Genomic DNA, 26,018 nt, shown 5'->3' on the forward strand with positions numbered 1-26,018 from the left:
ACACCTTCCAACGTGTTTGAGATGGAGCTTCTTTTTGTTTGCCATTTCAAGTATCAAGCTACCCCAGTGAGCTTCCACGAATTCTCTCTCCACTTCTCATCTCACTGTAGAACTGCATTATAGCTGTAGGATCTCAAGATCAGAACTCAGCTCCCCAGCCTTGTAGGGCAAATGCTTACCCACTAAGATCTCTGCCCAGCCCCAGGATTTGACTTTTGATAGTATAATAGCTTGGGAGGTACACTTAGCCCTTTGAGAGAGATGTACTTTTAAGAAAAACATCCCAAGTTCTTTACATTCCTGCAGAGTTGTATAATTTCAGAGCAGCTGTCTAGTACAATATAACCAGAGCTTCACAAATTGGTCTCCCTCAACACTACATTTAATTTTCTCAAAGAGCTAGGTATATAAAGAAGTGACTGTTGACAACCCAATTTCTACATCCATTTGAAGTTGTTTTTTTACATACCATGTTTTACTAAGCAGAACAAACAAAAAGAATCAAGTTTTAAAATAGAGCAATATATTTTTTATTTAAGTGGTAAATTTAAGAAAAGATTTCTCAATCTAAGTTATTGACATTTTAGTTCTTTGGATTTAGTTCTTTGCTATGTGGGCCGTCCTTGCATAGCGAAGGTTTCATAGGACCCTGGCCTTAACTACACTGCAAAGGCAGGTTTGGAAAGTTATGGGCATCATCTAGTAGGTAGATGAGGTCAAAGATGCTGCTAAACCTCCAACTAACATAAAACAAAGCCCCAAACAAACAGCCATCCATTCCAAAGTGTCACTAACACAGATTCTCATTTTGTCTCACTGAAACCTTTTAAAACAAGATTTTTGAAAGTGCAATTAAAAATTGGCCAGTTTCTCTACAATAAGGTCTGATATCAACTGAGTCTCAGCTAATGCCAAAGTCATCTCCACATAACTGCCACCATTCACTTTCAGATTCAAGTCCTTTATCATTCTTTCTCTCTGTACTTCTCGCTTGTGCAGACAGATTTTGTCCTTTATCTCTGAAGCAGTTGCGTCACAACTATTTGTTTCACTTGTCTCACACTGATGCATAAATCCATCTCTAACATATTCAAAGGCAGAAGTAGAAAGAGAACAAAAAGTAACTAGTTCCTTCTCCAACGTGGATGACAAGCGATCAATTAGGAAATCCTCATTTCCTAATTTCAGATATTTGAAGAAACACTTTTCCGGGAGAACTTTGAACAGGTGATCAAGGCACTGGAACAAAACTCCTTGACTCCTGAAATAAAAATTTAAGACAAACAATGTTACACAACTGCAAAGGCACATAATAGTCACATGCAAAATATTAGAGCAGTTAATAGTCATTCATAATCATGAAGATCAATAGTAAAATACATGCTTTATTAATAAAATTCTGATAATATCAGTACACACATCCTGTACTAATTAACTTAGTAGCAGTCAGGTTACTGACCTGATTATGTATCTTTTGCTCAGTAATAACAACAGCATAATATTTACTGAAAATTCACTATAGGGAAGGGGCAAACTCTAAAATAACTGCAAGGCTCTAAAAAAGACAAAACAAAAAACTAAAGCAAATACATTAAATTTCTATCCATTCAAGCAATACCAGGCCATGACTGTAACATATCCTAGCACAGAGCATGGAATTCTACACAGAGATAGTTATTACACGACTCAGACACACAAACTTCTCTGAACAGGTTTGAACTGAATGTACATTACCTGCAATATACTGTTAAAATTCCTTCAAATGTTCTTCTTGGCTCCCAAGAGAAGAGTGCCCCACAATTTCGTAGCTTTTTATAAAGGTATATTTCTTGAAATCCATTGATTATTTCACATTTCATGTGTTTCAAGAGCCATACCTTCATTAAATTCAGGGTACCAGTAGGCGATGTGACATGAAAACAATATTTATGCAATATTGCAAGAAGTGATAAAAGATCTTCCATATGTTCTACAAGAAAAACACATCACAAATTCTGTCCTTAAATTCTACTATCAACCGATTTTCAAATCTTCTGATTCAATTAAGCATACAATAAAGAATTACCCCTGCCTGAAATTACCTATCGATTGCTTCGGGAATTCCAGTAGGTGGTTCATACTAAAAAGATCTTGTAGATTGAACTCAAGGTTGCCACATACGATGAAATCATGCACAGTATTTTCATCATTATCTCTGTCGTTAATGTTTAACAGCAAAGTGCAACACAATTTGTTGAATACTAAAAGTGGTGAAAGAGATGTGACAGCAGAAATTATGTGTGTGGATTCTGTCTTAGATGAGTGTTCACAAAAAGAGTTTTCCTCTTCCTTGCTACTAAAGGTCAACTTGATCCTTTTTATCTCTGGTCCTGTTTCCACTGGCATCAAATATGTTTCTGGAAAAGAATTCATACTCAGCCTAGTCACCTGACTTTGACACTTCATAAGGTGAAAGCTGGACCTGTTGCCGTGATCCATTATCAGTGATAAAGTCATTCCAGTAGGAGATCTATGGAAAAACAAGAACTTGGTTTATGTTGCACATTCTTTTAAAAGAATCAAATAAATGATTAAAGGTTTACAAAAACAAGAAAACCATTACTCTCTCCTTCCCTAGGAAAAATCATTTCAATGTAAAAAAAATGTAAAGAGTTGGGAGTAAAAGCCACACAGACTTGAAAAGGTCTGTGATGTCAGGCTTATCAACCACATTCCTGGTAGTCCACACACACAAGACGAGCTGACCAACACAAACTAGATTTCCAGGGTTTTAAAATATAAAAAGAGTCGGGCAGTGGTGGCACATGCCTTTAATCCCAGCACTTGGGAGGCAGGTGGATCTCTGTGAGTTCGAGGCCAGCCTGGTCTATAAGAGCGAGTTCCAGGACAGCCTCCAAAACAATACAGAGAAACCCTGTCTCAAAAAACAACAACAACAACAAAAATAAAATAAAATAAAAGGAAATAACATAAACTTGGGTAGGTAGGAAAGTGATGGTAGATTTTGGAGGAGGGTTAATATGATGAAAATACATATTAACGTAAAATTTAAGAAATAATTTAGAATAAAAAACCTCTGAAGCAAACTTCTGCTTACACTTCTCTAAGTAACTTAAAATGTAACTTTTTTTTGTTTTTTTTTTTGAGACTGACCTGAAACTTGCTCTGTAGACCAGGCTGGCTTCAAACTCACAGAGATCCACCTGCCTCTGCCTCCCAAGTGCTGGAATAAAGGCATGAGCCCCCAACGCCCAGCTTAACTTTTAAATATAGATTATTTCTTATCTTTTAGAAATTTTTCTCTGATTGATATTCCTCAGACTTGACAAATATGACTCAGATTTATTTAGGCACATTCCAACTCTATCAACATTATCAAGTAATGGTAATGCATCCCAAAGAGAGGAATTTCACTACCTACTGGGGTATACTAAAGATTACACAAAGAACTTTAAAGTAGGAAAAGAACTTTAAAGAAACAACTTGTAATAATCATACTGTTGATATTTTGATTCTGTGACTATCATATACAGATTGTAGAATGAAGAAAAGAGAAATATTGTTAATGTAACTAAGAACTGGGATTTGCAGCAAGGGGGAAGAAACCGAGATATAACACAAGTAGTGATAAGACTGCAAAGTTTTTACTCCAAATTGAAAGAATCAGCATGGATTTATGTTGGGTTTTATCACTTAGAATCAACCAACCAGCCAAAGACAGCTCCTATCTCTGCATTTCAAAAATACCCAGAAACCACAATCCACCCAGGTACGAACAAGCACCTTGTTATGACCAGGCTTTTGTTTCTAATCATGTATCACATGATTTACAGACATAAGTATATACCTACTGAAGAAATTCTCTTAACAATGCTATTCTAGCTGATAAATCCCAAAGCATTTTTACATGCTTCCTATGGGAGAAGTCAATATCTATTAAGTATTCTTTTAACATAAATTCAAACATTTATTCAATGACTCAGCCTTGAGATCTAGCTTCTGACTTAGGAGACATAAAGGTGACAGGGAAACATGTTAAGAGATATCATGGGATGATTTCAGCAAAGTCTATCCCATCGAACTTTACAGGAAAAAATGTTTAGGGTGTGTGTGTGTGTATATAAATTTATATACATACATACATACATACATATATATATATATGTAGTCAAGTCCAATTTATAAATATTATTTGGTCTATGTTTTAAATTTTTTAAAATTCAAGACAAGTGGTAAATATGAGCATTGTACAGGAGAATTACTGTTAATCTTTGAGAAGGGTAGTCACGCACAATTTTAATGTTCTCACTGTGTGAGTGTGTGGTGGAATACTTACAGATGACATACTTTTGCTTCAAAATAATCTGGGGAGTTCTGAATAAAAGTGCATATTTAACAAGATTAGCAATGATTTAATGATTATTGGAATTAAGTCATAAGAAGATGAGATTACCACACTGGTTATGTTCGAAATTTTCTATACATAAAAACATTTAAAATGTAAGTATGTTCAGCATATTAAGGAAATAAAAGTTTGAAAATTATGAGACAATCAAAATTGTCCAGGTGGACCTAGAAAGCGGTAAGTAGAACAAATATAAATGAAAAATGACAACTACAGAGACTGGAATAAGCAGTTGACTAAGAAACTGGAGCTAAAATGAGTGAATAGACTAGATCAGAAGACATGACCTAGGAGTCAACGAGATGAAAAGAAGGCATGGAGGTAAGCTATGAAACAGAGTAGAATGAACAAGTATAACACCACTTCTAGCCCCTTTCCTGGACTGCTTTAAAAACAAGTCAATTCTCAGAGTGTGCAAGTTTAGCAACCTAATTGAGAATATTAAGAAATCCACATCCAATCACACCTTGATGAAATAGTTAGAAAAATAATAACAGTATAAGAAAATGAAGGACTAGAATTTTTTTAAAAAATTAGAAAAAATTTAAAATCATAAATCATCAAAACAAAATTATTAGATTGAAAAGTCTAATAAAATGAATGAAATTCTGGAAAATTAATAATGAACAGATGCACAATTTTGATTGAAAAACTACTAACAACACAGTTGATAAATATTTATAACTATCAGCATTAGATTGCTATAAAATATAAGCAAATGATTTTGAAGAATAAAATCTGAATTATCCACAACTCATAAGAAAATGCCAGGTATCCACAGCTTTCCAGATGAGTATGACCGAATAGTTTGGATTTTAAACAATCTTCCATAGAACAGGAAAAACAAAACAAAAACAGCCCAGTTCCTAAGGAGGTTGAGCTGACAGGATGACTTGAGCTCAGGAATTCTGGGCCAGCCTTGGCAGCAAACCAAGACTCAACTCAAATAAATGAATGAGCTTTGGTACTAAAACCAAGAAAATATTATTGAGGGAAATTTTAAAGCTGACTTTACTCATGTTCACAATTGTGAATATTCTTGACCAAACATGAAACAACCAAATCTATCATTAATGCACCAAAATTATATAATGAATTTGGATTAAAAAACTCAGGATTGCAAAATTAGTTTTATATTAAAAAAAGCATTCACCTAACTCACCACATGAAACAAACAAGCCCAAAACCTTTAAGATACATCACCTAAAACACCTTAGGAAGTCGGTGAACAGGCAGGCATGGTAATACACTTGGTACCCTGGTGCTGGGATGGCTGGGACACAAGGATCAAGAGTTTAAGGCTAGGCTGGGCAAAACAGTTCTAGATTAACTTAGGCTACAGTGAGATATTTCATCATGAAATAAAAAGAAACTCACTGAAACAAGATCAAGTAGAAAGTTCAAATCACTAGGTAAGTTGTTTGAACTCCATAGTGTTATAGTCAAATAAACTAGTGGAGTCTCTCTAATTTGACTGCATGCACATTTTTGGTTCACTGTTTTGGTGGGAAATCTCTTTGCTAGGATTCAGACAATAGAGATGTTATTTTCCTCTCCATGATTTCAACAGTGCAAGGAGAAAAATCTCCTATCAGAGACTTAGTTACTTAACTAAACTTTCTCCAGTCCGTGCTATTTAAAGTTTCTCCATGCTTCCAATTCTTCTCAATGCTTTGATAAAAAAGTTGCATGTGCCCTTTAATTATCTCCATCCTAAGAACACCACCTTAACTTTGTAAGTTTCATACTCCTCAAATAAACTCAGTGCATTTGTATAAAATGGATACTTATAGAGCATTGCTAGCTAGTCACATATAGCTACTAAACAGTAGAAACGTGGCAAGTGGTAATTAAAATGTGTTAGACAATCGAAGTTTCAAAAACTCAATATGAAAACAAATATCTCATTAATACTGTTGATACTGATTATGTGTGGAAATCAAACTTTGGATGGAGGGTACCCAATAAAATATTGAAATTAAATGCACTTGCTTTTATTTCAGTTTGTAATATGGCTACTAGAATAATCAAAATTACCCATGCCTTTCATTAATTTCTATTAGACAGTACTGGTGTGCAGCATTAACATAGCATTATTATATTAAAGTTTACTCACGGTTTCAAAGATGTGACTTTCATTCCAACAACTAAGTCATCATCTAGCACATGACACCATGTCTGCTCTACAGTATGTTCTGGCTCTTGAAAATTCTCTGAAAGCTTTGCCTCAGGGGTATGGATACTGTTTTCATCTTCATCACAGAATGGAACAAGACAGTCCTTAACAACAAATATGTTAAAATAGGTGACTAAAAAATGCACTGAAACAACTAAAAGCATATAGGGAAATTAGCTCTGTGGCTTTATAGTGTAAAGAAGTATGCTCAACCTGAGACCCATAGACCACACACTTCCCAAGGTAGCTATGAATGCATTTGTAGATGATTATATAATGCTGATGTCAAAAGGCTCGACACTACAGAAGCATTTAAACATTATAATATGGTATAATAATGATAAAAGAATACAATAAAAAGTTATAGGTTACACATAACTTACTAAATTACATTCATGAAACATATATTCAGGTCAAGAATCATGACTGGAAGATTAGTTATCTGATATAGAACCAGTGGGAACAAAAATTGGATTTTAATAAAGACTGATAATATATACCGCAAGTATAATAAAAACAATCCAGTCTGGAACTTGCACTGAGCTCAAATCTAAACTTCTGCATTAATAAAATTGATTAAATTATAATTTTGCTGAAATGTTATTGTTACTGTCCAGGCCATTCTCATGTCATTACAATAAACACGGGATTATAGCAACAATAGAAGGCACGGAATTAGGGGAAATAACTCTATTGCTTATTGAATCTTTCCTGTTATGTCTAAATACCATTTGTACACCAATCCACTGAACCCACACAATAACCACAGCATTCTTTGTTGGTTGTATTCTTCTCTACATTTTACAGATAAGAAAAATGAGCTACAGAGAGGTTAAGTAACTCGTCTGAAGTCACACAGCTACAAAGTGGCAGAGCTGGTACTGACTCCTTAATCAAATGTTTTTCAATATTACAAAAGTCTATCATTTTTAATCCTGTAAGCAATATTTTCTACTTAATTCTAATTCAAATAACTTCAGCAGATTGCACACTGTCAATTGCTTAAATGATAAAATAGTCACATGATTAACTTTACCTCCCCATTACTTGACGTACTATCAAATTTCCCATAAATTGAGTTTAAAAAAGCCTTCCAAGAGTTTGCAATAATTGTATCCTTAAGTGAGATATGCTTCTGTAATTTGTTAAGAAACACAATTGAAGCCTGTAAAATAGGAAGAAAAAGTTACCAGAGACACTTTCAAATGAAATTGGACATATCATTAATTCAGGAAGTACTTTCTGCAGATAGGCTCTGCAGAGATCACTTTCAGAGAAAAGCTTTTTTGTTTATAGATTCTGTTTCTCTCACAAAAAGTGCCTTGGACTCACAGGAAGATAAGGAAGTAACTGCTAAGGGGTTTATCCACCAAACTGAGCATACGGATACATTAGTATCCATTCCAATGCTGAGTTAGATAACATGTATCACTATGAATAAAACTGAGGCCTTCCCCCAGAACATTGGCCACAATCTATTTTAGGGATTTTTTTCCTACTAAACTCTATTGGCAAAAAAAAAATCTACTGAAAACTATTGAAGGAACTAACTTTGGCTCAGAACAGGGAATAGAGCAATACATTTCTGTCACTGTACAAGACAATTAGATTTCAGTTGTAAGGATGAAAAAAAAATCATTGGATATATTTTGCTACTAAAAGTATAAATAGTCTTATTGAATTGACAGAAATTGTTTCATTTAGATAGACATGTGAGGCTGTTTAAATATTCATCCAGCTTCTAATAAAATGTCTTTCCATATTTAAACACCTTTTGGGTTCCTTTCTTTGGAAATAAACTTTTTTTAAACAATAAGTTGGAGGAGGAAAAGAGAATTATTTCTCTTACATCATTTCCAACAACGTGTAAAGTGTTGCTACTATTTTGAAACATCTCATGTCGGCCTCAATCTACTGGCTTCATTGTGCTCATTCCATTGCTCAAGTACATGTTTGCTTGTGATTTGGGTGGGAGTAGATGTGTCCACTCAGGGTGGACGGACTGAAAATGGCCTCTGGCAGTGCTTTCTCTTATCATGTCCCCTGTGCTCCAGGACAAAATAGCAAATCTCTAGTTTAAAATATTGTGAAGTTAGGTTATTAAATCATAAACTTAAAGCAAGCTCACTGTGAGGAATCTAGTCAATAAAGTATTCCCATCCTTTTCTTATATACATAGTCCGGTAACCAACAGATGGTTTGCCTTTCCAGACTTTCCCATGTATATTAAGAACTATTTTCATTCATCTCCTTAAAACCAGAAAACTTAACAAAAACCCAATATAGGGACAAACTGCCCTGCTCAACACTGAACCTTGCTTTAGTATTCCTTATTGTGAGTGCTACTATAAATGCCCCAAATTCTATAATCTGGAAAAGTTTGAAGACTAAAAATGATTTCAGCACCCACAAAAACTATATCCAAGTAAACGGAAGCACTCTAGGAGCTGCCTGGTAGGCCTAAATAATCACAAATGTCTTTTTCTAGCCGGAAGGCAACTCTACCTGGACTCTTAACTTCCTTGGTTGTCTTCTGAGTTTACCATTTTTTTCTACATTTTCCTAAAGGGTGTTTTTAGTTTTGTGTGTTTTCTGAACACTTCCTAAATTGAATCACTCTGTGTACATCAGATTTTGAAGTTAGCCATGTTGTCCCTAACAGCTGTATATCTTTTCTTTTCAGTGTTCTACAGCACCCCATCCCATGAGCACAATTCACTTCTGTTGATGAGCATTTGTGTTACATCTAGTTGTGGGGCATTACAATGATTATCATCAACATCTTGCTACATGCTCACAAGTTTCTTCAAGGTGTGGGTCTTCCATTTTATTCCCTACTAACTATGTTGATGCAATGAACTCCAAGGCACTTACTCTTTTTGGGTCTGCATATTTCATAATGTGCAAAATGAGGTGTGGGGGAGGAATAGTTAATCTCTAAAAGACCTTCCTGGCTTTTGTTAAGTTGACAAAAAACTAAAAAGTACAGTATCTGTGAGGGTATTTACAAAAATAGTACACTAAAGGGACAAGCCCCATTCTGGATGTGAGGCAGCATTCATCACCCCATAGACTAGGAGTATGGAAATTAAAAGGGGCAGAAAGACTCACATTAACACAAGCAGACTCTCTCTGCTTTATACCCTGAGATAACTCATGGCCACCATGACATGCACACCTGTGCTCCACCACACTCCTGCTGTCACGATATTCTGCCTCACCTCAAGTGCTAATCAACTGTGGCTGGCCAGCCAAGAACTGAAATGTCTGAAACTGTGATTCAAAAGAAATCCTTCCCTTAGATCAGTGGTTCTCAATCTTCCTAATACTGTGACCCTTTAATACAGTTTTTCATGTTGTGATGACCCCCAACCATAACATTATTTCGTTGCCACTTCATAGCTTTAATTTTACTACTGTTCTGAATCATAGTGTAAATATTTGATATGTAGGATATCTGATATGTAACCCCTGTGAAAGAGTCGTTTTACTTCCCAAAGGGGTCACATCCCACAGGTTGAGAAATGCTGTCTTAGATATTATGTTAGGAAATTTGTCAGTAATGAAAATTAATACAGTACAATACAGTTGGTATATTTAGCCAAAACCAATAAATCTTTTACGGAAATTTTCATGATCTTTCTGAGAAAGTCTCATCTATGCGGCTTGGAACTTGGTATGTATTAACTTTAAACTCTTGTTCCCCGCCAATGCTATGGTTATAGGCATGTGCCACCATGCCTGGTTTTTGTAGAGAAGTTTATTAGGGAAAAATTGAGAATAGATTGTTACATGTCTCTTAATGTGCTATACCCTATTATATCCACTGCCATTTTAAGAGAGATGATGTGACATATTGATTCTATAGGTCAGTATCCTTTTAAAACTGGGTTTCTGTTGTTTTCATTCATATAGCTTGTTAAGCCCACTAAATTCTACTACAAAAAGTTTTCATTTCAAAACAATATAGTTACATGTCACATCACAATAGTTTGGGTTATTATTTTTGAGACAGGTCTTGCTGTGTTGCCTGTCCTGTCCTGGAACTGTGTATAGCCAAAATTGGACTCTAACAACTGGCCTGCCTCAACCTCTCAAGTGCTAAAATCAGAGGCCCTGCAACAACACATTCACCTTCATAATATTAATAGTTTTTCACTGCAGTGCAAAAAACAGAGAGCTCTCTGAAACACCCCCTTTTTCCTACACACTGAGTTGCTGAATACTGTAAACATCCCTTTTCAATGTTATTTTACTCAGTCAGAACTTGTTAATCAAAAAGCAGAAGGAAACAGCAGACAGAGACACTAACTTCTAATTGAGCTTCTAGTGCTGGAAGCACCAAATAGTAATTTTCGTGCTCTTCTTCAGCAAAAGGTTCCTCACTGTAATCCAGTGGTTCGGTCTAATAACAGAAAAAATCAAGACAAATTTTGAAATAACCTGGAAATTCAGAGGATCAAAAAAATACAATCACTATTTGTGCAAAGGGCAGTTCTTTGTAAAAAAAAAAACAAATTATGTATTATCAACATCTGGGAATTCGGCAAGTATCACTATGTTACCACCTAAAATTTGTGTACTGTACCATTATTTTCTATAAAACACTAGAGCAAAGAGAAATCATCTTCATTTTACAAAAGAAAAAAATGGAGAGATTCTGATTCTACTTAGATCTGAAATTTTGGGGAAAATCATTTCTCGTATGATAAAGACTTCAAGAACACTTCAAGTCTTTCTTAGACTTTCAAACATGCATTACATTTCCTTTCTTCTTGGATCGGGAGTGTTCGGAAGCGTGTGTCCGCGCATGTGTGTGGAGGTCAGAGGACAACCTGGGGAAATCAGCTTTCTCCTTCCACCGTGTGGTTCTAGCCATACAACTCAGGTCACCAGGCTTGGCAACAAAGTACTGGTGCCACTGAGCCATTTCATGCTCACGTATTTCCTCTTTCAAGAAGAAGTTTCACCTCCTTTTATTCCTTAATTAATGCAATATTTACGGACATAAAATGATATTTCAGAAGCAACAAGAAAGTTCGCTTACAGCATTACCATCATTGGAGTGACCCTTAGATACACCACAATACAAGTTTCTATGAAAAGTATGGTCAATTTCTATAATATTTATTGAAAAGGACAATGTATACATTTAAAGGATTCAATCTATAAACTTTAAAGTTAAAGTATGAAGTCACTTAGATAGAGGATTTGGATAGAGAAAGAAACTGTTTAGATTGGGGGTCAAGCTTTTTAAGTACTAAAATGGCTCTTAAACAGAACTTACTGAATAGCTTATTCTAACAAAATCTGTTATTGCAAATGAAGTCAGCTGATCTGTGTTCAGAACGTCCTCAAAAATGACCAGTACTTGTTCAGTTCCAACTCCAACAAAGTCATTTACCAGGACTAAGCTAAGTTTTTCCCACTTAGCAACAACCTGAAAGAATGGGGATATTACAGGAGGAATACAGAAAGGAAAAATGTGAACCAAGTAGTAAGTCTTTTTGTTTCAAGCACATATAATCTGTTAACTTCATCCTTACAAATGACTGATGAATGTCATAATACAAAAGCTAAAGATAGAGCTACTATGCAATCTAAAACCATAAGGAACTATGACAATTTTGTAAACAGCAAGATATTTATGTCATATTTTATTAATGCTTATCTAGAGACTATCACAGTCCTTATCTCTGTATTCAAATCTTATGATCTATGTACAAATTCACACACTTCTCATCTAAAACTTTGGCAAGCCTAACATTTAGCATAAGTAAAACTCTAGTGAAGATTTTTTGTCTAGCATGGATAATTTAAGGATGACCCTATTCCTCATAAGCCTCAGTGGACATGCTGTTTACAATTAGACCAACTACCCAGGGAATTCAGTGGCACTGGATAACCAAAAGGTACCAGTACATGTTTCAAGTCTTCTCCAAGTAGAATAAGCTCAAGATGAATTTAATAGCTTAACTCCGGTGATGGTGGTACAGGCATTGTTATCAGGGACACAAAGGGAAATGAATGGATCTTTAAAAGCAGAACTCCTAGAAACATTCTACTTAAATAGAAGGATTTGTTAAGTTTATAATAGAATAGGAGACACAGAGTTTAAAATAGATTCCTTAAAGATTCATAGAGCTAAAGGCTTTTAACACAAGTATCAGATCACCACCTTAAGGCAGAAGAGCTACATTCCCACTCAGAATACAAGGATCAGACTCCTTATAGAGATTACACAGGAAGGTTGCTTATACTTTGGAAAGACTGTAAGTAAGGCACTTATTTCAATCTACATAATAAAATATCAGTCCTGGCCCTACAAAATTAATTCCTAGAGTTGTGATTCTTTACTTTTACAGGGAGGGAGGATATCTGAAAACCCATATGTCTCCCGACAATTGTGGGGCATAATGAACTACAAGAGAGGAGACACTGGTCATCAAAATGTGCTTAACATGATCAACTCATGTTTAAGGAGTCAAGTTGGTGTAGCTTCTCACATTACTAGAACATGTAAAAATCAAAGAACTACGCATGTATCTACATGCATATTTGTAATTAATATCTTTCCAACAGTGCTATTTAATGCAAATACAAGTGAACCAAAAAAATGGGAAACACACATTCAACTTTAAACTTTCAGTAAAAATGTAAAAGTAATATAGTTATCTCTCAATGTAAGTGGAAGATTAGCTCATAGACCCTCTGTAGATTCAAGACTCTGTGGATGTTTATCATTTATATATAATATACAGCCAAGCACGGTGGTGCATGCCATTAATCCAGCACCTGGAAGGCAGAGGCAGGTAGATCTCTGAGTTCAAGGCCAGCCTGGTCTACGTAGTGAGTTCCAGGACATTTAGGACTATTACACAGAGAAAATCCATCTCAGGAAAACCAATAATAATAATAATAACAGTAATAAAAATGATTTACCCTTATTTTGCCATATACTTTAAAACAATCTCTAGATTATTCATAGTATCAAATACAATGGAAGTACAATATTACAGTAGTTATACTGTACTTGTTAGGGCATAAAGGTAAGGAAAAAGGTTGTGCATACTCAATACAAACCCCAGGCTTTGTCAAATATTTTAAATCTGCCGTTGGCAGAATCATTGTTTTCAGAACACTTAAATATGAAGGGCTGACTATTTAACTCAGTATGTCCAGAACATTGCCATTTCAATTCAATAGAATCAAATGAATCAAAATATTTTACTGCATTTTTACGAAATCTTTTTTTCAAAGACAGGGTCTCACTAGCTCTGCTTTAGTTTTCCCAGTGTTGGCATTACAATGCGGCACCATACTTTACTAAGTCTGAAATCTCAGGTCGACTTGGGATTTTTAATATATTTTAATTCAGACAACTCATATTTCAGATACTCCATAACTCCCTAAGTCTAGTAGCTATATTAACCAGTACAACCACAGAACATATGAATCTCTTGTATTGAAAACACAAGTATCTGTGCATGCCTGACAACGACCTCAAATTTGAAATGGTCACTAAACAGATTCTTGTCAAAACTTGCAGAGACAGTTTCTCCTTGACAGAAAGCCTAAAAGAGAATATAGCCCTATCACTGAATCAAATATCTCTGGGGCTTTTATGAAGGGCTGGTCTGGGAGCATGATGACTTAGATTTCCATTATTTACTTGAATTTACGCTTGCTTGGATTTTTGTAAGCTACCTCAATTCCTTCTTGGAATGAATGAGAATGAACAGATTCATAGCTTCCACAGAAAAAGATTGTTACTTTCTATATGGGGACCAAATTGACATTAAAATATTATTTTATTTAATAAATATTCATTCTATTATCTAAAACTTCTCACTGAAGTTCATCAATAGTATTCAATATTAGAAAATGTTTCATTCCATTTTAATTCCTACTATGTTTACTGGTTTGTCTTAACTGCTAAGTATACTTGTTCAAATATAATCACTGTACTTCTTGTAAGTTAGGTACTCCAATATGATTGCATTAATACAAACTCAAAAGTTTTATGACTTCAAACACCAAGGCTCCAAACCATTATCAGGTAGAATTCAGATACCTTCAAGAAAGAAAAACCAAAATAAAAACAAAAAAACAAACATACAATGAAACATCTAAAACATTAATGCTAAAACCTGACTGATAAAATAGGAATGCTTAGAAAGTCTAAAAATAGCTGGACACGATGCTAGCACAAGGCTATAATCATAGGACACAGGACAGAAGGTTGGAAAATTTAAAGCCATCTGAACTACATATAAAGATCCAGCCTTGTTTCAAAAACCAAAACAAAGCAAAACACAGAAAAAGAAAAGCCCAAGAGCAGCAACTGAATTACTATGAGAATGAGATGAAGCGTGGTACCTTAAATGTCTTTTCTGAAACAGCACAAGCCTTGGAGTTGAATGACACGATGAAATATCGGTTTCTTTTACCTGAATCTAGAATCTGAACTGAACATGGATCTAGAAATGGAAGCTGGCATACCCTTACAGGAATGCCATCTTGGAACAAGACGAGCTGATTCTTTCGTGTAAGGACAATCAGAGACATTCTTAACTTGTTGTCAACCATCTCAGCTGCATAGACATGCACATGAGTTACTACACTACTGTAAGCAAGAGGAATAAGATAATTATTGCTTAATATTTCTTGAGTTGTAAGAGCATATACACAAAGGTTGGAATTGGAAAATTCATAATCTGATTCTGAAAGCTTATGAGTACATTTAGCCTCAGGGGGTTCTGGTAACCCCAAAAATACTAAACCAAAATTTTCTACCTCACCTACCCACTCAATGGAGGAAAGATTAACTGATATATTAGTAACTTTCCCAAATTGGGAAGAGATATAGAAGAATTTGTTGAGATGTTGCCAAAAAACCATAGGGCCATCAAAGATCTTTAAGCTCTCATCCAATTCATAGTTGAGTTTAAAACTCAAATACTTTTCAAACTTGTTCGGATTGTGAAGAAACAGTATATAGTAATTGAAAGCTTTATTATTATATTTTGTATTTTGTATCAAAATGCAAGGGAGGTTAATTCTAGTTCTGAAATCTGACACACATTTACAGCACAAAATTTTTAAATGAGAAGCTTTCTCCTTAATGTTTAAAAATCCCTTGGATAGCAAAACAAATGTTCCTGTTTCTCTGTCAAATACCATCCTTTTGACATACAATACAGAGGTATCTGTACACATTTCAAAATCTCCTTTGGACAAATGAAAAACAAGGATTTCCCCATTATAACATAAGCATTTTGCTTGCTCATTAAATGGTATTGCTTGGTTGCCAGCCATACTAATATATCAGGTCTCTGAGTTGATCCAGTTCCAAATGCAAATGGATTACAGTTGAGGTCTTTAATCCTAAGGGGGAAAAAGGAAGAAAGAAAGACTAAATGGAACAGGCAGAGCAGAAAACCTATTTTGTTAGAAAATGATCACACACATTTCATTTTAAGTAAACATATTAAAAAATTTTATACAACTGTGACAACATTTCATGGAGAAGGCCTTGCTATATAATAGACCTTTGCCGTCCTAATAATCCCTCTGCCTCTGTCTCTGAAGTTCTGGGATTATAGGAATGTGTCATGTACCTGGTGACAATGCCATAGTTACTTAAACAATTCTAAAACTGTGAATAACTAAGTCAGAAAAGACACCTGCGTGTGCTATCAGCATGGCAAGCTTTATTTAGATGTTCTACTGAAAGTACCATCCATCAGGAGAGTAAAGGTGCTAGCTGTACAAGGCTGCACAAACTGGAGGACCAGACTTCAGGAAGTAAAAAGCAGCTTGATATAGTAGTATGCCCTGTAATCCCAGCATTCCTTTGGTGAGATGGGAAGCAGAGATAGCAGAACCTCCTGAAAGTCCACAAGCCATCTAAGCCTGGAATGTGCAAAGCAGCAGCAGCAACCAGACTCTGTCTAAGCAGCGTAGAAAGTAAGAAGCAACACCAGAAAACTGTCCTCTGACATTCATATGTACACCATAGGCACATACACACACACACTCACACACGCACACGCACACACACACACGCACACACACAACCATACACCATATTTAAATTAAAAGTACCTGGAGGCTAGATGTAGTAGACTGTACCTATAATGCCAGCATTCTAGGAAGATGGTGAGCTCTAGGCCAGCCTGGGCTGGAGAGACCCTGAGAGCACTAAAAACATGACTTCAGATATTTTTCTGGCTCAGGAAATTTTTTATGAGTTCTACATCTATCATTTTCTGACCATCTAACTAATCTCATCTGGGTTTATATTAGCATGTTTAGAATGACATTCAGTTAATCAATGGTTTACTTGTCTTGAAACTCAGACTTCCCTAAATATGTTGATTGTTTCCCACAGCTAAGGCACTTGGGCCCCTCCTTGCTAAAGACAAAGTTCATACACGATGCATAATTAAAGAAAACTCTTAAATAAAGCTTACAAATCTCTAGAAAAAAACAGAAATACTTATTTTACAATATATTTTTATGATCTGAGGAAAACTATTACTATTCAAAATAGGGGGATTAAGGGTGAATACAACTAACTATAATGTACAGAAGAATTAAGTAATTGCAATCAATCACTTGTGCTTAGTATCTCTGTCCATTACAATCCATGCACTGTATCATTTCTCTCAAAATAAACAATCTTACCATTGCTTTGTGTAAATCCAGATCCCTTCTTTAATGAAGGTAAACTGTCCCAAGGTTTCAGCATTAATCCAAGCTTATAATAGTAATCAGCATTGATGCCAGATTTAGACTAGAGTCACTTTGCCTCTTGAGCCAACCCTGTGAATCATATTGCCATGGCACGAATTTCCCTATTAAGTGTGAGAGAATGAGTAAAGTCGGTGCAATCAAAGGAACATCTGCTAAATTCAATAGGCACAAAAATGTTCTCTCTTTTTTCAGCGGCTATCCATACAGAGTCACTCTTTTAAGTGACTACAATACATGGAATGACTCAAAAATACAGAAATCCCAGAATGGTACCTCTGCACCTGAGTGACAGTATTGAAATATGTGAATGAGGAACAAAGTTCATGACTAGGGGATAATTAATAATTTATGAAAGAGAGAGGTGACTGTAGAATTTAATCTGGCAATAAATTGAAATGTGTATCTTTGGCAATTGCATTTCTGACTTGACCCCAGAGAAACAGAGCCACATATGGAAAGATACTCTAAAATATATACTGCACTATTATTTGCAATATAAAAATTACAAATTTGAACGATTAGCAGTAGGAAAATAAACAGATGGAATATCACACTGCAGTTAAAAGGAATGCATTGCATGTCATCATGGCTAATTTTTAATACGGAAAATGGGTACCAAAGTAGGGGAGTGGACTCTAGGGGAGCTTTTAGCTATTCAAATATTTGTATGAATATTTTCCAAACAAGTTTTAAACAATGTGTTCAATTTTTCTCATAAAAGTGTAAATATAGGACACGATGTGGGGAAAGATGCTAAGAGCCTTATTATGGTGAACCAGCTACAGATGAGGGATTTATGAGGGGAGAGTTGGGTTTCCTCTTTGGTGGAGGGGAAGGGCTGCTGGGGATTGAACATCAGGCCTCCAACACGCACCATGCCACTGAATCTTAGTCCCAATACCTAGGGTAACATTTTTAAACAATTTTTACAAGTAGTCTTCAGTATCTGTTATTTTTAAGAAAGGCAGCATTGCTATGTTCAACTAAACCACCAAAGCTAAAGTTTGTGCCAGTGCTTTATAAATCTAAACTTTTAGCAACCTTGGCAATACTTGCATTTTGCCCTGGATAAGCACTGTGAGTTGTCTTGCCAAGTTTGGCAGCATCCCTGGCTTTTAACCATTAGAAATCAGATGCACCCAAGCTGTGACAATCATAAATGTTACTTACGTGGCAGAAACAAAAGCCCTACCCCCACCTCATTAAGAACAAATACCTCAATATAACGCCTTTCCTTTTAACTTTCTTTTGCTGTAGTTGTTTTTGGAGAGAGTGTTTCTCTGTGTGTAGCTCTGGCTGTCCTGGAACTCACTCAGTAGACCAGGCTGGCCTTGAACTCACAGAGATCCGCCTGCCTCTGCCTCCCGAGTGCTGGGATTAAAGGCGTGCGCCACCACCGCCCGTTCTCCTTTTAACTTACTATACCCACTTGAACTTCCAATTCAAAGACATTTGCCTTGTATGCGGCTCACACTGCTCAACCGAGAGTGGTGGCTATACCTGTAATCTCCATCAGAGAGACAGCAATGGGAGCATGTCTGCTAGTTGAGGCCAACCTGGTCTACAGACCAAGTTTCAGGCCCGTCAGCACTATAATGAGAGACACTACAACAAAAAGTCCTAACAGAAATAATCGCTGGATATAGGGAGCACTCACAATCCACACTATCCGCGACGGGTCAGAAGAATACAAACAGTTCTCCAAGGCAGCCAAATCGCCATGTTCCAGAAGCGCCAAATGACTCCAAACCTCCCGCCCGCGCATTGCACGCTGGGACACCCAGCCTAATAGTTGAGTGAAAAGGAGGCGAAGCCTGATCCTAGCGGTTGCCAGGGGAGACCTGAGAGGGCGGAGCCTCCGAGTGCTGGAAGCGAATGACCTGCGGAGCTGTCAGGGGCTGTGCTGCAGGGGAATGCTCCAGATGGCTGAGGGCAGGGCAGCAGTACCAGGGACGACGTCGGAGGGCGGGGTTTCTCCTTAGAGAAGCAAGTGGGAGCCAGGGAGAGCACTTATTCCCGCCTCTACCCCGGACGACAGTATGGGATTGGACAGTATGGAGGCACTTCCTTCTACCTTCCGGTGTCACGCGACCGCCTCCTCCTCCTCCCTCCCATCTCTGTCTACCTTTGGGCTGGGCTGGCCGGTGATGAGACACTTGGCTGCCGACTGTGGAAGGAGCGAACGCTACAACTACGATCAAGTCCACGACTGTGACTATGGCCGAGGTGAGCAGCACAGTAGCACTTCTGGGTCCCCAGACCGGGAAGCTTGTCTTCCAGGCCCAGGGCCCCTGCGCTCCGGTGCAGGTGCTCTGTGCAGAGAGTGATCTGAGTAAAAAGACCTTAAGCATCTAAGGTTCTGTTATGTCTCCCATCCAGAATAACGCTCAGAATAAAGCCAAGCTAATCTCTGAGACCCGGCGGAGATTCGAAGCTGAGTATGTGACAGGTGAGCATGTATTCTAGGGGTTGAAGCTGGGTGTTCAGTGAGCATATCCAACTTTTGCTGGGATGTTTGTGGTGTTTTTGCTGGCAGATGTTAAAGAACTTTCCAACCCTCACTGGAAAAATGCTGTACGTGTTTCAAGGGTTTTGCCATGCAGTTTTCATTGCTTCAGCTGGGCAGATGGTGTGCTCGCTTCTTCTTTTAAAAGGTTAATGTAAGTTAGAAATCAGAATGTGGAGCATCTCGTGTTCATAGGCCTGGCGGACGACTTGGTCAATGGCATAAGTGACACTGTGCAGTTCATGGTCCTTTGCGGGGCTTTCACCAGAAAATGAACCTGGAAGCTGTCATTGTACTTTTGCTATATACTTTGTAAGTAATTTGGCAATCCAGTTCCTTTTATTTAGCTTAATTCCGCTTCTTAAAACCAAAAGTGCCACTCACAAGTTCTTATCACACTCTGTACTTGAAAGTTTCTGTAAGTGCAGAATCGATTTATTGGCTGAACATTCAATGTCTCAGTGCCATAGATGCTTGAGTTGTCAAGTACTTATCTGATCAGTACTTCTAAACATTTAGAGTAAGTTATACAGAATTTTAAATGCTCAAGTTGCCATCTGCATTTGATTGATGCTAATCTAGACCCTTACAGTAAATAGTTTACTTACATGTTCTGAGTTCCTGTTTCCATATCTGTGAAATGTAAATAAGGTTAAAGGATTAAGTGAAGAAACATATATCAGATTGTCAAGTGTGGAAGTAAAAACTACTAGTTTGTCAATATAGATTTTGCCTCAGTCATTTGGTTGCTGTGGAAGGAAGTAAACATTTGTATTTTGGTTTTAGTGCTTACCAGAAGATTCCTATACCCTTCTACTCTTCTGTATTGTACATCAGTTGATGAACAAATAAGGAAATATGTTCCAAATAGCCTGGTCAGTAAATCTTTTTCTACCTCCTCTCCAATTTTCTTCACGCACCAAACTTTATACTAGAGAGTTGCAAAAGCACTCCATTCACTTTTAACACAGAGATCTCACTCATGCCTATTATCATATCCGGTTGTAGTAAGGAGATAATTCTAAAATAGCTTCTATATGAATAGAATCATTTATAGTATGTTAAGATGTAACTCATAACTAAGAATTGATGATTCTATAATAGTCATTTACTTATGCTCAAAGGATCAATCAGAAGATGGATAAGTTATGCAATCTCCAAAGTCTTAAAGGTCATCTTGATTCAGTCTTCTCATTTTTAAAATGAGGGAAGTGAAGTGTAGTAAGATTAAGCAATTTGCTCGGAATCCCTGGTGTTAAGAGTTATGGCCTGGCCTTTGCATTTCACTATAGTAATCTTTCAGCAACATCGAAATGTCAGATTAGATCATGTCACTCCCTAGCTTGAAACCCTTCAGTGTCTTTCCACTGCATGTATTTAGAATAAAGTTCCAGTTCTTCTTGATGGCCTACAAATGCAAGGCCATATATTGCCTAGCCCTTGGCTATCTGTCCATCCTCACTTGTTACTACTCTTCTTGCTTACTGCAGATTTGACCACTCCCTGCATTAAGAAACATAGAGATGGCAACCCAGTACGTACATACATACACACACACACACACACACACACACACACACACACACACACACACAAAGCAAAAGTTCATTAAAGAATATTTAGTCTAAAAATATGTGGCTGATGTATTTTCTATTGGACTTCCTTTTTAAAAATGCATTGACCCACAAAATTGACATCACACTCCAAAACATGACCCACAGTTTGAAAAATATATCTACCCTGCTTCATTTGTGTTCTTCAAACAGAATGCATCTGTTTGCATCTTGGGGTATTTCCATTTCTCTTAGCCTGGGATGCTTCTTACCAGTTAGTGTGTATGGTTAGGCCTATTTTGTTGTTTTGTTTTTGTCTTTTCAGGGTTAAAATGTATCTGAGAGACCTTCGCTGGTTATTAAGTAGCTTCCTGTCTAGCGTACTTTCCCTCCTACCCTGTAATTGTCCTGTTCTTTATTGTTCATTTCCTCCAGTAGATGATAGATGGGTTTAGTTAGTAGTAGCAGTCTGTAGAAGTTGAAGGCACAATATTCATGTATTTTTCTCACTCATCAATACCTTTCCTGCAGTTCAATACATAATCATTGAATTAATATAGCACTACTTGAAGATATGCATTAGAAGATGATTGGGAAAATTGACATTCCAATTTAAGAACTGACCTAACCAGTTCCCCTTTCCTACCAAAAGTCTGAAAGAGCAGTCTTTATAAAGACAATTTTTTTTCAGAGACAGGTACTGTATATGTCATGGTGTGGTTTTAACCTTAAATATATACACTTAGGTGTAGGTGAACTGGTATGTGAGTTATCTACACAAGAGTTGTAAATAGACTCTATGGGCAATGAAAGTAGAAACCACGAAAGACTTTCTCACCTGAAAGTTACAGGTGTACCCTGAACTCTAATAAGGCTTTTTAGTTTGTCTGTATTCTCCCCTGTAAGGTTGTTTTTTAGAAAATTAACCTTGGGAAAGCCAATGTGGTTCTTAGTGTATGTAATCCTAGAACTTAGGAAGTTGAGGCAGAAGGGCATTTGAATTCCAAGGTGGCACGATCTGTTATAGGGAGTACCAGGTAAGCATGAACTAAAAGTGAAATTCTGTCTTTAAAAATATAAATAGTAGTCGGGCAGTGTTGGTGGGGCAGGCCTTTATCCCAGCACTCAGGAGACAGAGGGAGGTAGATCTCTGTGAGTTCAGGACAGCCTGGTCTACGGAGTGAGTTCTAGAACAGCCAGAGCTACACAGAGAAACCCTGTATTGAAATATCAAAAATATTATATATTTATATACATATGCATATAGAGAGATAAAATAGATGAAAATTTAACTTTGTGTTTGGAACATCTACTTCACCTTTGTCTTTCACAGTTTCAGTTGTAATTAATATTTTTTTTCATAAAAGATTTAAGGCGTACAAGCTATAATGGTGTTTTTCCTGCAGAAAAATATTTATTATCCCCAAGTATCTCTCTTCAGACATTCATGTGAAATCAGATTCTTGTGAATTCCAAGCTCAGTTTTGGTTCCTGTAGAAAATATTACCAAATATGGGTAGGTTTTTGAGCAGAAAAGGAAGAAAGTACAGGTCCATAATTATGGTGCTTTTCTCTGTCATTGTTACTGTGGAAAGTTCCACTCTGAGTCTCAAATGAGAAACATTTCCTTCTCTTTTCTTCTTTTTCTTTGTGACAATAATTTATTCAGCTCTGAAAGTGCTCATTATGTGCTTAATTCTGGAAGTCAGGTTGTCAGTATTAGGGAAAGGTGAGTGATAGAGCCATTTTCCTAACTTGTACAATCTAGTGACAGCATTAGAACAAGGTGAACTGGACCACAAGGAATAAGAACCAAAGGAATCCGTTGGCATGGTGGCATACACCTATAATCCCAGAAAGCGGGAAGTGAAAGCAGGAGGATTATAAGTTAAAAAAGGTTAGCCTTGACTACCTAGTGATTTTTCAGTCCAGCCTATACATGAGACCCTTTCTCAAAGACTGATGAGTGCTCCCTCAGACAAAGAAAGATACTTACTTCTTGGTGATGGGGGTTAAGTATTGGGTTAAAGTCAATGTCATGAAAAGGCTCAGCAGCTCCCAACCCTTAGAAAACCTTGCTCTAAAACATGCTGCTATTGGGAAATAACAGATTCTTTAAGAGCAGGTTGCAGGCAGGCAGTGGCAGTGCACGCCTTTAATCCCAGCACTCAGGAGGCAGAAGCAGGCGATTCCCTGTGAGTTCAAGGCCAGCCTGGCCTACAGAGTGACTTCCAGGGCAGCCAGGGCTGTTAAGTCAGAGAAGCCTGTCTTGAAAACCCAAAACTGCCGGGTGGTTGTGGTGCACGCCTTTAATCCCAGCACACGGAAGGCAGAGGCAGGCGGATCTCTGCGAGTTTGAGGAGGGGCTGGACCGACAGCCTCCAAAACAATACAGAGAAACCCTGTCTCATAAAACCAAAAAAGAAAAAAGATAAAAGTAAACCCAAAACCAAAGCCAAACAAAAAAGGGGCTGATGACCTAGTAAGAGGTTTTGGGAATGGTGCCTTTAAAGATGATCCTCGAACCATGGTTCCTGCCTCTTCCTGTTGTTCCCTGGCCATGATGTTAGCAGCGTGGGCCTGCTACATGCCACCTGCATGATTCCCCTCCTCACCACAGCTTCAACAGCAACTGGGCCAACTGATCACAGACTGAACCTCTAACACTCTGAGCCAAAATAAACCTTTACTCTTTTGATCTCTGGTATTTGTTGTGGTGACAGAAAGCTGACTAACCCAGGTGGTATTTCTTATGAACTTAGGTGGAACTTGGCCAGATAGAGAAGGTGATCTAGGTGGGTCAGACAGTCTGAGCAAAGGCACTGAGGTGAAAAGCTATGCAGCATGCTCAGAAAGCATAAGAAACTTGCTGTTGTAAGCCTCAAAGAGACGTGTGCACATGAATGGAAACAGTAGAAGTGCAGTGTAGAGAACTGTGGAGGTCCAGGTGATGGGTTTGTACTTCAGTACGTGTGGAGAGCTCGCTGTGCTCACGGGGTTTGTCTGATCTTACAGCTATAGTAACATTTAAATAAGCTTAGTTGATGACAGAAAAGTAAAAAAGCCTCCATACCGTCTAAAAATAGTTAACAATGGTAGAGATTTTTCTAATCTTTTCTATATATCCTTATGAAAGCAAAAAAGACGTTCCTGATTACCATTTATATGTTACATTTCTATTGACAGGATCTTAGTTCCCCATTTTATAAAGTAGACAATACTGTATATATATTTTTCATATTTGGATTTATTAGTAAAAGACAATTGCCATTTTATTTACACAGTCCCTTTTTGGACATTTAGATTAATTCCATGTTTTTGTTAGTACAACTTTATGAAGCACTTAAGATTACTTCCTTTAGATTCATGTCTTAGAATCAAATTATTGTTTTCACAAGTAAATACTTGGGACCCATTTGATAGTATATATCAAACTGCCACCATACAAGCTGGCCCTGTTGAATAATGTTTGCCTCCTACACCTTATCCATGTTTAGTTTCATGATTTCTTAACTAATAGTTTTTTGTAGTTTGCATTCGATTGCTAGTTTGGCTAAACTACTTTCATATGATTATATTCATCTATACATATACCTTTTTTGTTTATGGCACTATTACTGATTTTGGCAGTTTCTTAATATATTCAAAATTACCCATTGTTTCATGGTTTCTTCAGTTTCTATTTACGTTGATTACTCTCACCCAATGACGTTTCTGCCCTCGTAATTTTTATTTTGTTTTAGTTGAATCTTGATGTTTTTAATGGACATAATGTATAAAGCATGAAAGAATGCACAACTGTGTATTTGCTATTCAGCCATATTATGTTAAATGCTTCCCATGCACTGTGACATTTGGGAGACACTTTTCCTGCATTTTGCTGTTACTTATTATCTTGTTTTTCATTAGTTTTATCACCTAAGAAATCTCCTCCATCAAAACTTTATTACAATTTTGTTTCATTTTTTTTACCTTTATATAAGGACTAGACATACTTTCTAATGATTTGCCTCAGTTTGGAACTCCTTCGTATTGTGTAATATAACTAATTTTGGAATTGTGTAATAGTTCATAGAATGTATAAACCAATTGATTAATTTTAGGCTCAATATTTGTATAGTGCTGCTCTAAACAAAGTCTATACATTTCTGCACACACAAAGATGTGGTCTTTTCATTAGCTTGAATTGTATTTTCCACAATGTATGAATGAGAACATTACATATGCCATAGATGTATATAATTATTTGTCAATCAGTTTTTGGAAAGGATATATTTTTATCCTTATGATAGATCTAAAATTACCAAGTCTGTGCTTTAAAGGACATGAAATGTGACTTTCTACAAAGGCTTGAGTCAATCTTGTGAGAATGAAGAATTGATAGTCCTGCTTACTTTTTAATCGATAGTCTCAGTAATGACCCTTCAAATATTCTTTTATCTTTCAGTGGGTTTTAAAAATTCATATCTCTATTTAATTTATCCCTAATCATATATCTTCATTCTTAATGTTTAATGATATTTGCAGTTTTAAGCCACCTGCTAATGAATCACTGCCAGTACTAGGCTAGCGATTTTGTTTTAGTCACAGCTATTTCAATAGCTTAGACAATAATAGTAC

At 36.7% G+C, this 26,018-nt stretch overlaps 2 protein-coding genes across 5 annotated transcripts in view; one reads left to right on the forward strand and one right to left on the reverse strand.

The window, feature by feature from the left end:
• Positions 1-506: 506 nt before the first annotated feature.
• Fancb (FA complementation group B) lies at positions 507-19,278 on the reverse strand. 4 transcript variants are annotated; one of them, XM_013116392.3, is made up of 10 exons: positions 18,997-19,115; positions 17,271-17,440; positions 14,961-15,968; positions 11,869-12,021; positions 10,894-10,986; positions 7,618-7,746; positions 6,522-6,685; positions 2,082-2,509; positions 1,735-1,969; positions 507-1,261 (listed from the first exon to the last, which is right to left on the reverse strand). In XM_013116392.3, exons 3-10 carry the CDS (start codon positions 15,897-15,899, stop codon positions 853-855), a joined length of 2,550 nt encoding a protein of 849 aa, XP_012971846.1. In that variant the 5' UTR covers positions 15,900-15,968; positions 17,271-17,440; positions 18,997-19,115; the 3' UTR covers positions 507-852. The 4 variants fall into 4 exon arrangements, with proteins under 4 accessions (XP_012971846.1, XP_021085225.1, XP_021085224.1 ...); XM_021229566.2 differs by lacking the exon at positions 7,618-7,746; XM_021229565.2 differs by lacking the exon at positions 17,271-17,440 and having other exon boundaries at positions 18,997-19,104.
• A 133-nt stretch (positions 19,279-19,411) lies between these two features.
• The window catches only part of Mospd2 (motile sperm domain containing 2), a 42,364-nt gene continuing 35,757 nt past the window's right edge, over positions 19,412-26,018 (forward strand). Inside the window, exons 1-2 of the mRNA XM_040744066.1 lie at positions 19,412-19,565; positions 19,719-19,788. Of these exons, the coding sequence (XP_040600000.1) occupies positions 19,557-19,565; positions 19,719-19,788 (79 nt within the window). The 5' untranslated portion in view covers positions 19,412-19,556. The remainder of the gene's footprint in view (positions 19,566-19,718; positions 19,789-26,018) is intronic.

This window comes from Mesocricetus auratus, unplaced genomic scaffold (genome assembly GCF_017639785.1).
Source record: "Mesocricetus auratus isolate SY011 unplaced genomic scaffold, BCM_Maur_2.0 Super-Scaffold_100003, whole genome shotgun sequence".
In the NCBI taxonomy this organism is placed as follows: Eukaryota; Metazoa; Chordata; class Mammalia; order Rodentia; family Cricetidae; genus Mesocricetus; species Mesocricetus auratus.

Excerpts from the sequence above, each read along its gene's own strand:
- Fancb (XM_013116392.3), bottom strand. The coding sequence starts at position 15,899 with ATGGCTGGCAACCAAGCAATACCATTTAATGAGCAAGCAAAATGCTTA. Across the intron at positions 10,987-11,868 it reads TTGTTAGAATAAGCTATTCA|ACCGAACCACTGGATTACAG; the intron begins GTAAGTTCTGTT and ends TTCTGTTATTAG. Across the intron at positions 6,686-7,617 it reads GTACGTCAAGTAATGGGGAG|GACTGTCTTGTTCCATTCTG; the intron begins GTAAAGTTAATC and ends TTTGTTGTTAAG.